We start from the raw sequence: 17,668 nt of genomic DNA on the forward strand, positions 1-17,668 counted from the left end.
TGGAGAGGGATCCCACCGGTTGGGCTGAGTCTGACATTTGGAAACAATAAGCTTAGAATACTTTCTTCAAGAAAAAGTAAATTAGTTGCCTCTTGATTAGCTCACTGTTTTCATTTAATTTCTCCTTGGACTTGAATTGTTCATATTCTGGAGTTGCTCTGGTAATATTTTCGCTGCCTCTTTCTTTCACGGTTTCGTCATAGCCTTCAATAGGAAATATGTAATGCAGCCTCCCCTTCTCTCTGTTTTCTGTTGTGCATGAACAAATTGAGTTTATCCAAACTCTATTCTCAATGCCCGTTTTATTGACAAGTTAATTGCATCAATGGCTTTTATGGTATATTCACCATTTACATGATTCATGAGATTACTGTTTCTTGCAAACTTATTCATTATCACTAAGAAAATGCAAGCTGGCAGTTAGGATATGGAAACTGATCAGAAACTGCAAACTCTATATCGCTGCAAAAGATGCCGCAGGATTGTTGCGGCTCAAGAGAATGTGATTCTTCACAAGCAGGGCGAGGGTGAACGATGCTTCAAATGGAAGAAAAGAGGTGCCCCCCTGGACGTTGACAAGAAACCCGAATGCTCCTCAATATTTGTGGAGCCCATGAAGTGGATGCATGCAGGTAGGCACGACATTCATTATCTTCTTTGATTGCTCGCAGAACAGGCATTATACATTGTTAGATCTTAAAACATGCCTTATATTTGACATGCCATCTCTTTCTTGTGAGTCAGTACAAGAAGGCCATGTTGAAGAGAAACTTTGGTGCTTGGGCTGCAAGGCCCGTTTGGGTTCATTCAACTGGGCAGGCATGCAATGCAGCTGTGGAGCTTGGGTGAATCCAGCATTTCAGCTGCACAAGAGTCGGATTGATGAGTCCACTGCATAAAGTGTCTGTAGGCATGACAATGTATGGCAAGTTGGAAACCTGAGTATCGAGAATTCAGCTGAATTTTCGATGGCTCGCAATGGTGCCATCAGAAGAAATATTACATTTATGGCTTGAACTGAGTATTATGATTTTACTTATCTAGTGATTTCTTTGAAAAAAACATTTGCATGGTTGGTGTAAGTTACATCGTGTTAATTCATAGGGATTATTATGGAAAATAAATAAGTTTCATGCATGTGGAGCATGAAACTTACAAACTATTTAGCGCAGAATTTAGAAATTATCACAGGCTAGTTAATTCAGAATCCTCTTAGCCTAACCCAGAGAAGAAAGACCCGTTTTCAAGCTAATTCTGAATATGATACTGCCAAATTTAGTATCAATTAGGCTTGAAGTGAAAGCAGAAAAGGTGCCTTCTTTTCTTCGTATAAGCAGAAGAAAAGGAAGAAGATAGGTGTAGATTAAAGAGACTACTGCAAAAATTTGTTGTGGAAGATTTAGATCCTTGCTTCATATTGACATATGGGCACAAACTGCAAAACCAGAGAGGTACCTTGGACATGCCTGTTTTTCATTTACGGCCAATGCTTGGATTCATAGCTTTTTGTATTACCATATTGGAATGTAGTAGTTGTTTACCTAATGCTGCTCGTAGCCGAGCCAATGCCCTTGAAGGTAATGCCTGATCACTGCCAACAGATTTCTCATAGGGCACTCAAAAAGGTTATTGTGATGTAGTCCTCACTTGGGGGCATGTGCTGGATTTCTCCTCCTAATTTTCAGAAGGAAAGATCAAAAACAGAGCTCATTTGTGAAGCTCCTACATCTCACACATGAAATGGATTGCCTTGAAACACCTGAAATGGATTGCCAAGTTGATAGCTGAGCTGATACTGGGGGGCATTTCTAGCTGCTAAATTTCAAGACTAAATGGACTCCCCCATTCCCCCACCCACTTTGCCTATTTGAGAAGAGAAGCATGGTCCACCACAAGAGTCGTGTGGTCCTGTTTGTTGAAAGAAGTCTTGTCCGTGCTGAAACCCTCAGTGCGAATGACTGGGTTGGACCAAGATCAGTGCCAGTGGTGCAGTGGTAGGTGATGGGTTTTATGCGCTCAGAGTTTCTTCCGAGGCCACAGCAGCAACGGTGGCGATTTGATAGGTTCAATGGACGCCAATCCGACTTTAGGCTGAGATGGTAACGATGCGGAAAGCTAAAGAAGGAATATGGGACCCTTTAAGTTTAAGTTGATCAGTCTCTTAACAATTCAGCCACAAGAGTCGAGCAAGAGCAAATGAGAGCCCATCTGCTCGCATTGCATTGATGCAGAGAATCCTTTCCCAACTGCACTTCCAAATGGGCGCCACATGCCTCCCCTGACTTGATCTCCTTTCTCACATGGTGGTGGAGGCTGGAGAAAGGGACGAAGAAAAGAGATGAGATTGAAGGGGGCCATGGAGCCTCTCTCTGCCAACACCTTTTTTTTTCATGTGTTGAAGGGACTCAGAGCTAGAGCAGGATCCAACTAATCCATCAATCACTTGGATGAAAGGACAAATGGGTAAGAGGATGAACTGAACTGGGACATAAAGAAAGGGTTGTCAAATAAACAATAGGAAGAGGCAAGGACGCGGAGTAAGTATGATGAGACATTATATCTTACAACGTGTGTACAACATTAGCGAGACGAGTGCATGATGAATAGAGCCTATAAAAATAAAATACGGTTATTAGCATAGTGCACAATTGTCTGGTGCATATGGTGTAGAATATAATTTCTCACGGTCTAATAGACGAGGACTGAAATGGCTTAACCTTGAAGACCTGTGGAAAAGTGCCTTACTCTGTTATATCCGTCCACATACTACAGCTTTCCATTTTATTGCAATCACGAGCCCCTCCATGCTGTTGTTCCTGCTGGGGTGCAATGCCTTGGATTGTGGGGCATTGGCCATCCTTCTGGGTTTATCCCCTGCCACCCATGTTGACATTAGTGGAGCAGGAGCGGGCTGGTGTGGTTTCCCAGCCCTTGTTTTGGAATCTTTGGACTGAAAAACGAAGCCATATTTCTCTCCAATTTACCTTGCTCTGATGCCAAGAATAAACACCAGGTAACGAGTTTGTTTTGTAGCGTTTGGAGGATTGTCTTCATACACAGTAGCCCCCAAATTAGTGAGGAAAGCAAAGAAGCAAACAGGACTGTTAAAAGCTGCAGAGAGTTTAAAGGGCGTAATTCAAGGTCATGTGCTCAAAAGCAGTATCATTATTATAGAAATCGAACATATTCTGGTTGCTGACCTCTTTTTTCCAATACAAAAGTAACATAAAATTCATCCTTACTGCTATCTCCAACTCTTCTCATAGAGCTACTCCAAAGAACACTTTAAAAAAATCAGTATACGAGCTACAAACATACTTGTTTGTTTTATATTTTCTCTCAAATTAATCTAGGTAGTGCTCGTTAACCTGATGAATGGTTGATAGGGCTCCCATCTTTTGGATCAAAAAAGGGTGAAAAAACCAGTAAAATGCCCTCATCTCAACGTGTCATCCTTTGGCAGAACCCAAGTAACTATAAAAAAAAAAACGAAAAACAACGGAGCGGATCCCTCTAAATGGATTTCAAAATGTCCTTGCAACTCGGATCCTATGTCCTTGTTCGGCCAAAATCTAAAGCAACCAGTCTTGATGACTAATTTGGGAGATGATTATTCGTAAGCATAGGCATTAGGAGTAAAACTTCTTTATGATCTACAGACATGTGTAAGCCACCCAAAGGGCGTAAATTAAGGAGCTGAAGGGTATAAAAATCAGATTAAAAAGAAGACGACGACTCGCAAACAAAACGATTACACCTGAAAAGAAGCAGACATCTCTCCTTTAACATATTATTCCAATAATTTTGTGATAAAATCATGATACTACATGTTGCTGGAAATTAGACCTAGGGGTGACCGTGGACCGAGGAGGAGGAGCTCCGGCTGGTGGTGCGGCGGCTGACGGTTGTCTCCGACGGACCTGCAAGAAGCCTGTGGCTGGAGTTTCCGGCGTAGGCCCTCCGATGCTTAAGTCAGAGAGGGGCTTTTAATGGAGAGAAGTAATGGAGAGGAATAACATAGGGATGTATTTTTTGGCCGGGGAGGAAGAAGAGAGAGCGAGAGCCCGAGCCCCCTCTGCCTGGAGCTTCTCCCCCCCCTTTTTATAGGAGGGGGTGCAGCGGTTACCTGTGATCGGGCGTGATTGCGCGAATCAATGAGTTACCGTAAACAGTCCGAGATTTCGGGCTAGCTGGCGATCCATTGGGATCACGTGGATTCAAATGTTGACAACCGTTGAGGCAGAGATTGCGGGATTTGATCCCGGATATGAAGGACTTGATTTTCGGTGGAGTAGGAAGGTCTGCTTCTCCTTTTGACTGGGTCTTACTTAGCCTTGAGGTCGATTGGGCTTAACTCAGCCGAGACCATGCCTGCCACGATCAAGCCGAGGTCGGGATTGTGAGCTCTAGGGTCGTTGATGCCTAAACCGAGCGCTCTGAGGTCGGGTGCTCTAAGAGTATGCTTGTTGTCGTCACGTTCGCCCTCAAGTATTGCGATTTGACCATATGCTTTGAACGATCCATTTTTCTCCCAACACTACAATATAAACATGACCATTTATTATTTTTCAAGTGCCCATCAACTTTCCATACTTGGCATATATATATATATATATATATATATATATATATATATATATATATATATAAATATATATATATATATATATATATATAGTCATGGTAGGTTTTCTGTAATTTTAGTTCAAAAATAAAAATATTGCGAGTGGAAGCTATGCTTGGCTTCTGAGTAGTCAAAGATTTGCTTGCTTGACTTGCGAGTGGCATGACAAGGATCATGTTCCAACGTTGAACAGACAAAGTTTCTCTCCGTGCCAGGATTCCGAGCAGTGCAGTCATGTCATGCATTTCTTTAAAACTTTGTCACGCAATATATACCAGATCTTGCACCTTGGTTTCACCTTGGTCTCTCTCTCTCTCTCAACTATTGTTTTTTCATATGTTGTCTTTCTGGGCCCACATGACTCTCTAGGATCACCTCATGTTCATCGAATACATGATAGATCAAAAATCTGTTAATCTAAATCCAACCTATCTACTAAATAGGTTAAAACTATAGATCTGAATCTGATCATTTTATTAAACAGATAATATAGCCCAATCTATAGCGGGTTGAAATAAGTTAAACAGGTTAGACGATTATGCATTGCCACCCCTAAATTGCTCAATTGCTTAACTGCTGCCTCAAAAAGCTTCCTGTTAAGGATCGGAGCGTCTTGCCGCGTGATAGACCACTCCAAAAAGTTCACTAGCAGCCTCTAATTGATTAAGTTGATCGCAAATTAACTTTTCCACTGTCTAATTAATTGGAAACAGTGCACAAAGCATAAATCTGCTGGAGGTCTAGCTATACATGATCTCCCTCTAACCAACTGCGCTTTGCTGACCAAAGTGGAGATGGTGCTCGATCAAGATCAATGATCATCCTCAAACTTGGCAGCAAATAATTATGGACAAATATTATAGTAGATGGTTCTTCTTCAACAAGTCCACTAGTCTAAGATCTAAGAGAAGTAATTTACTTCACCTCATCAGTTACCCGATCCAGCCCGAAACTGGTCTATCGATTGACCTGGCTCTACCATCCGAATCTGCCGGCCATAATTGAATTCCCTAATAGGGAAGTTTTCAACGGACTCATTTTTTAGTCGGTGGTGGGTATAGCCCTGATTCCAAAACCTTCAACGGATGTGGGACAGGTGCAGGTAATGGTTAAACCTGTCCCAAAACCTAACCCGAATATGTATAACTCCACTACTTTTCTCTCCACTTTTTGCCCTACTTGCTCAACTTGCTTGTCCCCATGACTCTTGTCGTCCATTCGTGCGGTCGTGCCTCTCTTTCCAATTACAAAACCTAGCTCCAGTGCCACACCCACTCTCTGATGACGGACCACTGCAGGGGAAGAGAAGGAGGAAGAAGAAAGGAGGGAGAAGGAATAAGAGGTTATAGAGATGCAGGAGGAAGAGAAGAGGCAGAGAAAAAAGAAGAACAAGAAGGAGGCTAGGGTTTTTTCATTCAATCATCAATTGCTTCATATACAAGAGGGGTGGTCTTTATATAAACCTTACATCTTGACCAAATCAAGTAATCAATTGACCAAATCAATCAAGTGACACCGACTAAATTTGGACCCTTACATCAATTAATCCCTTACCAAAATTGGTCTACTAAATTGACCTAATTACATAAATCCAATTGACTAGTCTAATAACAAAACAACTGACCAACTTGACTCGACTAAGAAAAAAGTAAATAATGCAATAAAAAAAAATGACTTGGACTCAAATGGACCCAATCCGGGTCTAACTCAATTCGGGGGCTCAGGATCATCTGAACGAAGGGCTTTGATGTCCCCATCACTCTCTTCCCCAAGTCGATCAAACACCAACTAATTTGCCACTCTCCATCTACGCCAGATATTTTTTTTTTCGATTTTTTAGATTTATATGTAAAAAAATTATAATTTTACTCAACATGACATATCTAACCCATCTCATCTAACTCAACCTATCCTGCCTTACCCCACCCTGAGGTGGGTACAAGGGGTGTATAGGTACATGGTTCTCAATTGCAAGACAAGTATGTGTAATAGCCTACCCAATCTATACCCCCAACCTATTGCCATCCCTAGTAAGATTTGCTGCCTCGCCCTTTTGAAAGGGCATCATGAAGGCATCATTAAGTTTCCTTATGGTACCATTCTTCTGCTTAGGAATAGTTTTTCGAACTTAGACTTTAAAATGGGTCGAACCAGTCACATCATAATATTCCTTTCCCAACCTCTTCCTCTAATAAGGGCCACTCTTTGGTAGGTAAAAATTATGGTCAACTTTCCATTAACAACTTATCCATATTTTCATGCTTCTCTAGGGTTTTTTCATGGATACCATTTACTTATAAAATGTGAGGAAAATCTTACCCACCTAAAAGGTGGAAAAGTCATTTTTCATTAGTCGAAAAAAATAACTTTTTTATTTTGCTCCTAAAATACCCCAAACCATATAGTAGTAATATAATATAATATGTAGTAATATATTATAATATATAGTAATATATTATGAATTATAAGATTATAATATAATATAATATTATTATTCTAATGCAGCATATTATTATAATATATAATATAATATATTGTATGATATGACATTAGAATTATTATAGAACAATATATTATATTATAATAATATATGATTGTATTATATATTATAATATAATAAATTATAATAATATACTATAATATATATACTAATATATTATAATATATATAATGAAATGTAATGTATTATGATACATATTTTATTATACGTTCTCTCTATGATGTATAATATAATATAGTCATTATTAATAATAATATTTATATAATAAAAGATATCACGGAAATATAGATAGATTTTAGTAATTTATCTAGAAAAGTAGTACTGCAAAAGAACATGGGCAACAGATTCCGGAGCTATTTTCTGATATATAAAAGAATATGGATAAATTATTTTTTTGTTTAAATATTACTTGATAAATAAATTTTTAACCTTCCAAAGGATGGACCCTAACTGCAAACCATGCACAACATCACTGTTGCTAAAGCCCTGAATCACCTAGACCCTAGTTATGTATTTCTTAATCCATCGGATATCGCTCTTCAGCAACAACTTCAGGATTTCCTAGTCATTCACAGCCAACCTCGTTCTCAACTGCCTGATTCAACTCTTTGGAGAATGGAGATGGACCACCGGTCCCATATTCACTGTTAAATCCCATTACCACTTCTCAGCAACTCTAGGCGTTCAATTCTTTCTTTGGCTAAGAGAATCTGGTCCTCACCTTTGCCCTCCAAAGTCATCTTCTTTGTCTGGTTGGCAACTCAAACATTCATAATAGTGATATATATCAAGTGAAGATATTTTTAGTTTATATTGTTGTTGTACATTAAAATATAATAAAATAAATATAATATATTTTGATATTAATTCCATTAACATCATCTTGTATTGAAGAAAGACTCTATTTGCCTTATTATATTTCAATCTTCTTTCAAAATCTTAGAGCAAACCATGTAATTTAGTGAGATAGAAAAGTAGGAATTAACCTTCTCCCTAACTTCCTTCTTATTACTTGATATGAATTAACTAATTATTAAAATATGATACAAACTAATAATCATTAAAAAAATTCGAAATTCTATTGTTCTATTAGAAAACTTTCAAGAAAATACAGCCATACATGTGAATTTTTCTAGCTTTAGTTCCATGAAGTTAATTAACCATATCTTAATTTAATAAACACAAGTTAATTATATTTTGAAAACATTAATCAATTCCTATTAAATAATAGGAAAAAAGTTTGGAGAGAGAGAGAGAGAGGGGGGATTGGATGGTTGGATATGGTTGCTATCTGCTCAACTTAGCCGCAGTGAAATTTTTCATTTTTATAACTTCTTTTTCCCCCCAAATCAAATAGTAATGGAGAAGAGAGGGATGTTAAGAGAGGTGGAAGTTTTTTTTTTTTTTCATTGGTTTGAGATAAGTGCACATCATATGGCTATGAGGCTGATTTGATCCATCTCCAGATGCTGCAGTGAGGAAACATCACTATTTATGACCCCATAGCAGGTACATCATTTTAAGGTTGTGAAAAACGCTATCAATAGCTGCAAAGGAACCCACCTTTGTACCCACAGAAGTGTAGGGAGACCATCCAGCGGAGGGTAAGGCAATAAAGCCCTGCATTTGAGGGCGGGTGGCACACCCAAGGCGAAAGCTCTGCTCTCTCAACAATAAAGTTTGGATGGAGTACAACTAACTTTGCTGCGCTGAGTTAGCCGGTGCATTAATCTAGCAGAGAGGAGCACCAAAGATGTCTTTAGAGAGGCTAAGTGTGCTATAGATTGGATAACCATTTATGCGGCCAACCACGTAAGTAGTAACCCTATGGACTCAGGTTGAAGATTTGCCTACGACATTCCGTGATGTTTTATTTTCTGATTTTATTGGATGTGTCCGGATTCGGTAGTTTGATATGCCTGCCTTAGCAAGCAAAAAAAAAAAAAGCACCAAGAGATCAATGGTATCCATTTGTTGAACACACAATTCTTCAAGTTGGTCGCATCGAACACCTGCACTACCCTTATTTGGAAACTTTTGAATCTAATCCAAAGGTTGGGCTCCAGTAGACCTAAGTAGTCTTCCTTGTAATCCTTGTGTTGTTGGATCTTGTTTTTGGTTCCTTTATGCTTTATATTATGGCAATTACTTTTTTCATTAAGAAATCTTAACTAGGGAAGCCTAGCTATCAGAGCTAGGATGTCCATGGCTTTATAGCAAATTAGGGTAATAGTTTTTCTGAACTCATTGCCAACCACCACTAATGGAAAAAAATTGCTAGCCCCATGCTTATGGAATCTCTCGTAAACTAAGAATAAGTGCATCACAAGGATCATGTAATGATGGAGGGGACTGTAGAAAAATCAAAAGAAGGTATCAGCATGTGACATGAAGTATCATGGTAACCAGCTAAATTATATCTAGGTGCTCCTTTTGAATGTTGCTATTTGCTATTTTAGGCGTTAAATAACAAATCAAAGCATCTAAATACCTAACCAAAAGGATAGCAAGAGAGGGTAAAACAAAAAGCACTCATTAAAGAGTTGAACTCTTTTGTATTGGCCAAACCACTAGCTATAGTGGTCATTATAAGTGCATCATATTGATTAAAAATAACAAAATTCATCATTATGTACATATAGATGTAAGTCAGCTATCCGCCAAAATACTAAGGTATAATTTAAAGTAGCTTCATTCAATTTAGTTTTAATGTGGCCAGTCGTAGCATCTATATAAGCTTATAGAATTTAACTAAAGCCATAATGGTCATGATATGGAAGTTCAATATATATATAGTTATATGCTTGTGGAAGCATAATTAATTTTTTTAGTAATTGTAAGAAATATTTATTTTTATCCGATAAATATTTATTATAGTATATCAAAGATAATTTTGTTCGTCTTACTATTGACATTGATATATGAATTGGTACACAATATCATACTCATAAAATATACTTTAATACATGGCAAGCTACAAAATAAAAAAAAATGAGTAACTTAGGTCATAATTACCTCGACCATTCAACGAGAATAGACTACTTCCATTTTACCGAAAAAATCAGAGAATATACTACATACCATTTTTCTTTTTTTGTAAGAACTACTCCTCCACACCGATTTCGGTAGTTGGTAAAGCATCGGGTTACGTTTCATTCAATTTTCGAGCCGGCGGCGCGGAGCCAAAAGCCAGCGGCTGCAAATCGTTATCATCCTCGGGGGTGGACGCCAGTCAGGCTCGGCTCCTTCGTTCGCCATCCGGCTCCGTTCAAACCCGGGCTAGTTGACGGCTACGGAATATTCCGCGGGATCCGAAGGCAGGGGCCGCCGTTATCTGCTTAGCTGGAGGCCGCTGGATCGCTTAGGGTTCCCTGAATCGGCCAGCTGGCACGGCACGCCGCACATGGCCAGCTGCCCCTGTCGCGAGGGACCACCAAATGACCAAGCTAACCTCCCACTTCCCCAAAATACCCTCTGCAAAGCCCGAATTATTATTATTTTTTTTTTTTACAATACTCTCTCTCTCTCTCCCTCCCTCCCTCTCCTTGTTTCCTTTCCCTCCTTCAACCATCCACGTTCACATTATCCGGAAACTCATGCCGAAAAATTAGGCTCCTCGTAAATAAGGATGTTTTGGTCATTTAACAGGGTCCGCAAATCTAGCCTTGGCTTGTGGCTCGGGTGAGAGGCGAGATCTACCAGATTCTTCGCACTATTTGTCTCACGGGAAAAAAGAAGGAAAAATAAAATTGCCGTAAACCTAGACGTTATATAACAAAACAAAGATATTATAAAGGAAAGAAGTTGAGAGAGAAAAAGCTAACGGAGGTAGACGTTGACGTGGGTTCCTTCTTCCTCGACAAGCCTAGAGAGCCAGAGTAAATTGTATACTATAGAGAGACGGGGTGGGGAGAGAGGGGAGAGGGATAGAGAGAGGACGGATGTTCTCGTGAGAGAGAGAGGGGCAAAGAAGGAGAAAGGGCCACGGAAAAACAAATAAGAAGGCTCCTCCTTTAATTTGTGCTCTCTCTTCTCTCTCGTCTCTCCTTTCTTCTCTCTCGAAGCTCCAAACTCTCCAAATCTACCCACATTCATTCCTTGCTTCCTCCTTTCCCTTCACGAGATCCCCATCCACCCCCTTTCCACCTTCCTGTACTCACACCTTTTCTCTCTACATGCCTTCTTCTACCGCCAAGAGACCATCTTGCTTTCGGCCTTCCATTATTTTTAGCCGCTACATCTAGTGGCCTTGGGCTCGTGTCGGTGGGAAGAGATCTAAGCGTGAAGGAAAGGTGGCATTTTGGAACAAAAGATGGCTCACCCCGAGGACAGGACACGCAAGGCCCTCGCGGCGGCCGGCCTCGAGTCAATCTCCGACCGCTTCCACGCTCTCAGCTTTGAGACTAATAAACCCGACGCTAGGGAGTTTTTTGATCTCAACTCGCCCGTCTCCCCCCTCCCGACGCGCCCCCTCTCCACCGTCACCCCGAGCAGCAGCTCCAGCTCCTCTGGCTCCTCCATCACCGCAAAGCTCGTCCCCAATGCCGCCGCAGCCGCTGCCGCCGGCGGCGGCCGGAAGCCAGAGGTCGGGATCGCCGGGCGGCGAAGCCATTCCGGCGAGCTACTGCTGGGATCCAACGACACCGGCCTCGGCACCATTGATGGCCGGACTACAAGACCCGGGCACCGGCGTTCCGGCTCCGGCCCTCTTATTTACTCCGGTACTAGTGTTGGCGCCAGTGCCGGAGTCAGTGCTGGCAGCAGCACGGCTAGCTCTCCGCTGACGAATGTTCTCCCCGCCGGCAACATCTGCCCGTCGGGGAGGATTAGCAAGACCGGCATGATGAGCCGGAACGCGGCGAGGAGCGACGTGCTTGGTTCCGGGACCGGGAATTACGGGCACGGCAGCATAGTGCGTGGCGGGACGAGCGGCGCCGGCTCGGGGAAGCCGCCGGGCTGCGAGTTGGCGGTGGGGAATGCCGGGGATCCGGCAGTGAGGAGGGCGATGGCGAGCACGGATCCGGAGGAGGTGAAGCGGGTGGGGAACGAGCAGTACAAAAGGGGCCATTTTGCAGATGCGTTAAGGCTCTACGACCGGGCGATCGCCATGTGCCCCGACAATGCCGCCTGCCACAGCAACCGGGCGGCGGCGCTCACGGGGCTGAAGAGATTGGTGGAGGCCGTGAAGGAGTGCGAGCAAGCTGTTCGGCTGGATCCGGCTTACGGGCGGGCGCACCAGAGGCTGGCTTCCCTGCTTATAAGGTGAACATCGAGTCATTTCCTTTCAATCACTCATTGGAGATTCAGTGACTGTTTTGATGGACATGTTGTTCTTAGAGCATGATCGGCTCCACATTTTGTTTAGTGTTATCTATTGGGCATTTCCTACATCCTTTATTATTTTGTACGAGTAGGGAGGGCATCTGTTTGCAAAAGATCTGATTTTTATTGGTTATAGATGCTTTACATTGATAACCTCTCAGTCCGAGCAAAACTTCCATTCAGTTTCATGATGTGCAAGTGAAATTGGATCTTATAGATCCTTCATATCTCTAAGCACATCGATGCAGAGTAGATGATTCTCTCTGTTTCACCTGGATGCCATCTGGCTATTTTATGTTCATGCTTTGCAGTTTTTTGTAGTTTTGCCGTTGGTATTCTTGTTTTAATCCTGGGAGGTGGGGTGTCCCGGCCATGACAGTGTCTGTATGAGCTTCCAATTTCTGGAGTCCATATCATCACTGTCTTATGTACCCCTGATGCATTCGTATTATTTGAGTGGTCAACGAGATATAGGCCCGCCAGTTGGCATCCCTATCCTCAGTGCATGCAGTGGGGATGTCTCATGTCAGCACATGAATACGCCATTTTTCTCAAAAAAGAAAAAAAAAATCATCTTGAGTAATTAGGGGACCCTTTTTTACTTTTCAGTTTAGTTCATGGTGCTCTAAATTTGCATGAATAAGATTATTGATTCGTCCAAAAAAGTTCTCTATTCGGTTTCAGATTTGCAGGATACCTGTCTAAGATTGCCCTTCAATATCTGAAGCCACTAGAAAAGAATATAGCCCAACAATTCCTTCCTATATCACAATGTTCAAATCTGAAATCATTTGAATTCTTTCATATAAGCACTTGCAAGTTCTGATTTTTAACTACAGGTTAGGACAGGTTGACGACGCACGGCGGCACCTCCTCTTGGCTGGGTCACAACCAAACCCTGTTGAGTTGCAGAAACTGCAGGCGGTTGAGAGGCATTTGGGGAGGTGCGCAGATGCCCGGAAGATTGGAGATTGGAAGAGTGCATTGAGGGAAAGCGATGCTGGCATTGCAGCAGGAGCAGACTCTTCTTCCCTGGTGAATTCCTGAACTCGCATTATGTCTTTTTATTCTTAAATAATTGATAGCTAATTGTAATTAAACTTTGAAAATAAGCATGTATGTTTGTCTTAAGAGGTTTGCATTTTCAGCTTCTTGCTTCAAGAGCAGAATCCCTTCTCCGGCTCCATCAACTTGAAGAGGCGGAACTGGCAATATCCAATGCATCCAAACTTGAGAGCTCATCCTCGTCCTGCTCAAATACCAAGTTTGTTGGTATGCTCTCGAATTCATTTGTCCACTTTGTTCGTGCCCAAGTTGAAATGGCACTAGGAAGGTGAGGTTATAAATTTGGAGTTCCACAAGGTAACAGTTGAAGATCTTGGGTGAGTTAGAGTGGGTGGTGGTTTTTTTGCAGGTTCGAGAATGCAGTTTCAGCAGCTGAGAGAGCCAAGCAAATAGATCCGGGGAACCTAGAAGTGACGGCAATGCTGAACAATGTGAGATCTGTTGCTCAGGCCAGAGCCCTGGGAAATGAGCTCTTTAATTCTGGAAAGTTTGCAGAAGCATGCTTAGCTTATGGGGAAGGACTCAAGTACGACCCCTCGAACCCTGTGCTCTATTGCAATAGGGCAGCTTGCAGATCGAAGCTTGGGACAATGGGAGAAGTCTATTGAGGATTGCAACGAAGCCGTCAGGATCCAACCCAACTACACCAAAGCCCTTCTAAGACGTGCTGCCTCCAATAGCAAGGTGAACCTTCTTCTCCTGTTTGCTCTTTATGTAGTCTCCTGTTATCATCTGAGTTTTGGGGGCTCTGGGATTAGCTGTTTATTCTTCTTTTTTAAATGATTAGCTTGAGCGTTGGGCTGAAGCTGTGAGAGATTACGAGATTCTGAGGCAGGAACTTCCAGGTAACACTGAGGTGGCTGAAGCCCTGTTCCATGCCCAAGTTGCACTGAGAACATCTCGTGGTGAGGAGGTCTCTAACATGAAATTTGGTGGTGAGGTTGAGGAAATTACGGGTGCTGAACAATTCCAAGCAGCTATTACTTTACCTGGTGAGCTTTATTTCATCTTTTTTTTGTTTCTTTCCAAGACTATCAAATCAAGCATAGCATGCTCTTCATCTCTTTTTGCTCATAATCTCAGATAATTTCTGTCCAAGTCTTCCTTTCTGATAGTAGGCACAAGTTATATTGACAATGATGGTGATCAGTATGCATTTAAAATTAAGCCCCACTTCTTAAATGATCTATACCTATCCTTTCCATGCTTATTTGAAGATATTATTACTTCCAAATGATCATTTTCACTGTTTGTATTTCAGTATAATGGGGCACTGTAGCTGGCAGAAATAATTCATCATGACCCCATTGCTTTTATTTTTGCCTTTTTCCTGTTCTCCTTCTTCAAGTTATGTAAATATATTAGTTACATTGGTTTATCACTCATATAATCTTTACCAACACTAGCACTCATTCACCATGCTAATCTCACAGTAACCTTAAACCGATACTTTTCCAGGAGTTTCTGTTGTCCATTTCATGGCCGCATTGAACCAAAACTGCAGCCAGATCACCCCGTTTGTGAATGCCCTTTGCACCAGATACCCATCTCTGAATTTTCTCAAGGTACTCTCGCATTTTCTTTCATGGATTACATCTTATAGTTTCTCAACTTCATCTGTGTTAATTTCGCGCATGTTTGTACTAAGGTGGATGTGAATGAGAACCCAGCTGTTGCCAGGGCAGAGAACGTGAGAATAGTTCCGACGTTCAAGATCTATAAGAACGGAACAAGGGTAAAAGAGATGATCTGCCCAAGCCAGCAGGTGTTGGAGTACTCGGTGAAGCACTACGGTTTCTAGTTAGGCAAGTTATTGGTTCTTTGGTTTTTCATGGCACCTCCACCTTCTTCAAATTATACAAATGCTAGCGCCAATTGCAAGCCAGCCACATAATAATTTATTGAGCAAAGAGTATGAACCACAGCCTGAGGAGCCATTTTTCTACCTTCTATTTGCCGTTTTTCCTTTATTTGTTCCTCATCTACCATATTTATTCTTTCGCATGGTCTTATTACAACCCATTTTCCCCTGTAGCTTTGGTTGCAAATTTCATATACCCACCATTCTCTCTTTAACAAGCTCGAGTGTACAGTTTATCTAGTACTTCTGCAGTCACGCACCCCTTCGTTAAATTTATATGAACCATACACCAAGCATTGGAAGAAATTGTGAAGTGAGTGGTGCTTGCTGCTATTGCGAATACTGGGACAGTGTGTGCGCGCTCGTTCGAGAGGGAGAGAGAGAGAGAGCTGGTAAAGATGTGTTAAATTGTATGATACCACACGCCAGGCATTGAAAGACATTGGAAAGCGAGTAGGTCCGGTGGGTGCTGCTACTGCAAATACTGGGTCACAGAGAGAGAGAGAGAGAGAGAGAGAGAGAGAGAGAGAGAGATTGTTGGTGCTGATACATGCTACCGTTGTTCTCAATACAAACACAAAATTACTTCTTTTATTTCATCATTGCCTTTCAGTTCAATTTTTATCAGTCTCTTATCATTCTGGAAGCATTTATGATCATTATCCGTTTTTCTGCCAAATTATCCTTGAGCTGGTGGTTATTCCTGAGAAGAGCTACGGTTTCTTTGGTAAGAAACACTCACGGACTGCTCTTAATTATACTTTGGTCCCTGGTCCTGTTTATGTGGTGGGTACCCGTGCTTCTACGGCATCCATCTGGGGTTAGAAGAGAAAAATTAATGTGTTTGGTTAATTCCATGACATCTGGAATAAATTTATTTATTCTGTAGTAATTGCTAAGAGCCTGCTTGGTCTTAAATTGTGAAGTTGCTGGGGTCAGAGTTCAGTGCCTTCAGCAGAGGGATTCATTGCTTCGGAAACGAGATCTTCCTTTACTTCTCAATCCCTATCTCCCTTTCCTCCATTTTATGCTTATCTTGTATCTGTTGAAAGTATGACCCTTGGCAAGTGACAGGAGCTAGAGTCAGAACAGGAGGTCTGTGGGGGATGTTACTAATGGAGAGATGCATTGCTGTGAGGATGGTCCCCCTGGCCCTAGCGTGGGGTCAGACCTCCTGAGGAATTAACTATTAGGAGCCCTTGTCCAAGATGGCTTTATACATATGAGAACAAATCCAACCCCTTAATACTGTGGCTTAACTCTGTCTTCTTTGAGTGGGGCACATAGATACATGCATGTCCTGTCCTCTCTTCCCTTTGGGCATGCTTCTTTCTTGACAAGTAGGGCAATAAGTTTGGAGTTAGCTATTTAACCCGGTGTTGCTTGGGATTATTAGAAGAAAAAAAAAAGCTATCCTGTGCTGTTATATCTGATAGCAAAATACTTTGCTGCTGTATATTATTATTAAGGTGGTCTTGAATTATAGGATCCAATGATCACTAATTATTTATAAACAAAATGGCGACTGAGGTCACCATCATTTCACAATGATCATTGATCACTAATTATAGAAGCTAATATGCTTGCAATATAAGATTATTAAAGTGCTTAATTAAAATAGAAGTGACCTTGTTGGTAGAACTAATCGCCCTCTCGATCCCGTGCAATTGTTCCCTTGATAGAATCTTTAATTTTGCGCTGTTAATTCTATGGTTCGTGACAAACATTTTTTTATTTTTTATTTTTATACAGCCTAGGAGGGATTAATTCCGCTTTCTATTGACACCCACAAGGGATTGCCAATGCAACTTGGAGGCTAACCTCCATTCTCTTACCCAAGGGACAAGAGGTAATGCCAATTAAATGGGCACTCGTTTATATACTAATTGTAGGAGTTAATAAACACTCGGTTATATACCAAACTTTTTGCATATTAGTTGAGAGAGGGAATGCCTGACAAAGAAGATAACGTATTCAAGTACCAGAAGAAAAAAAAAAGAAGACGACGCATTGATGATTCAAAGAAGAAAGAGGAAAGTTTGCTGTATTGAATTAAATACGCTTATCCATGCAATTCAGGAGCTGGGGGCTTGTGAACGAGGACAACCTTTTCCTAGTTGTGTAGGCTCCACTAAGATATGATGCGGGATCTTCAAAGAAAATAGCTTAAACTTTGAGGCTTCCAGATTTCTGCAAGCACAACGAATATTCAGTGAACCTACTATACGCAATGCAAACAACACTAAGAAGACCTCTGGCCGTTTCTTCGCATGTCACAAGTGCCACATTTGTGCCA

The 17,668-nt window shown here is 41.4% G+C and overlaps 2 protein-coding genes across 2 annotated transcripts; both read left to right on the forward strand.

Annotated features, from left to right (window-relative positions):
* Nucleotides 1-420: 420 nt before the first annotated feature.
* LOC120107484 (probable inactive dual specificity protein phosphatase-like At4g18593) lies at nucleotides 421-1,064 on the forward strand. Its single transcript, XM_039120767.1, has 2 exons — nucleotides 421-632; nucleotides 745-1,064. Exons 1-2 carry the CDS (start codon nucleotides 428-430, stop codon nucleotides 897-899), a joined length of 360 nt encoding a protein of 119 aa, XP_038976695.1. The 5' UTR covers nucleotides 421-427; the 3' UTR covers nucleotides 900-1,064.
* A 9,960-nt stretch (nucleotides 1,065-11,024) lies between these two features.
* Nucleotides 11,025-15,994, forward strand: LOC103702990 (TPR repeat-containing thioredoxin TTL1-like). Its single transcript, XM_008785666.3, is given in 8 exon segments — nucleotides 11,025-12,386; nucleotides 13,286-13,481; nucleotides 13,595-13,779; nucleotides 13,861-14,092; nucleotides 14,094-14,195; nucleotides 14,299-14,503; nucleotides 14,970-15,076; nucleotides 15,160-15,994. Coding segments are annotated over 8 exon segments (2,130 nt in total). The 5' UTR covers nucleotides 11,025-11,436; the 3' UTR covers nucleotides 15,313-15,994.
* The last annotated feature ends 1,674 nt before the right edge of the window (nucleotides 15,995-17,668 follow it).

The sequence above is a fragment of the Phoenix dactylifera genome, unplaced genomic scaffold, assembly GCF_009389715.1.
Source record: "Phoenix dactylifera cultivar Barhee BC4 unplaced genomic scaffold, palm_55x_up_171113_PBpolish2nd_filt_p 000881F, whole genome shotgun sequence".
Lineage (NCBI taxonomy): Eukaryota > Viridiplantae > Streptophyta > Magnoliopsida > Arecales > Arecaceae > Phoenix > Phoenix dactylifera.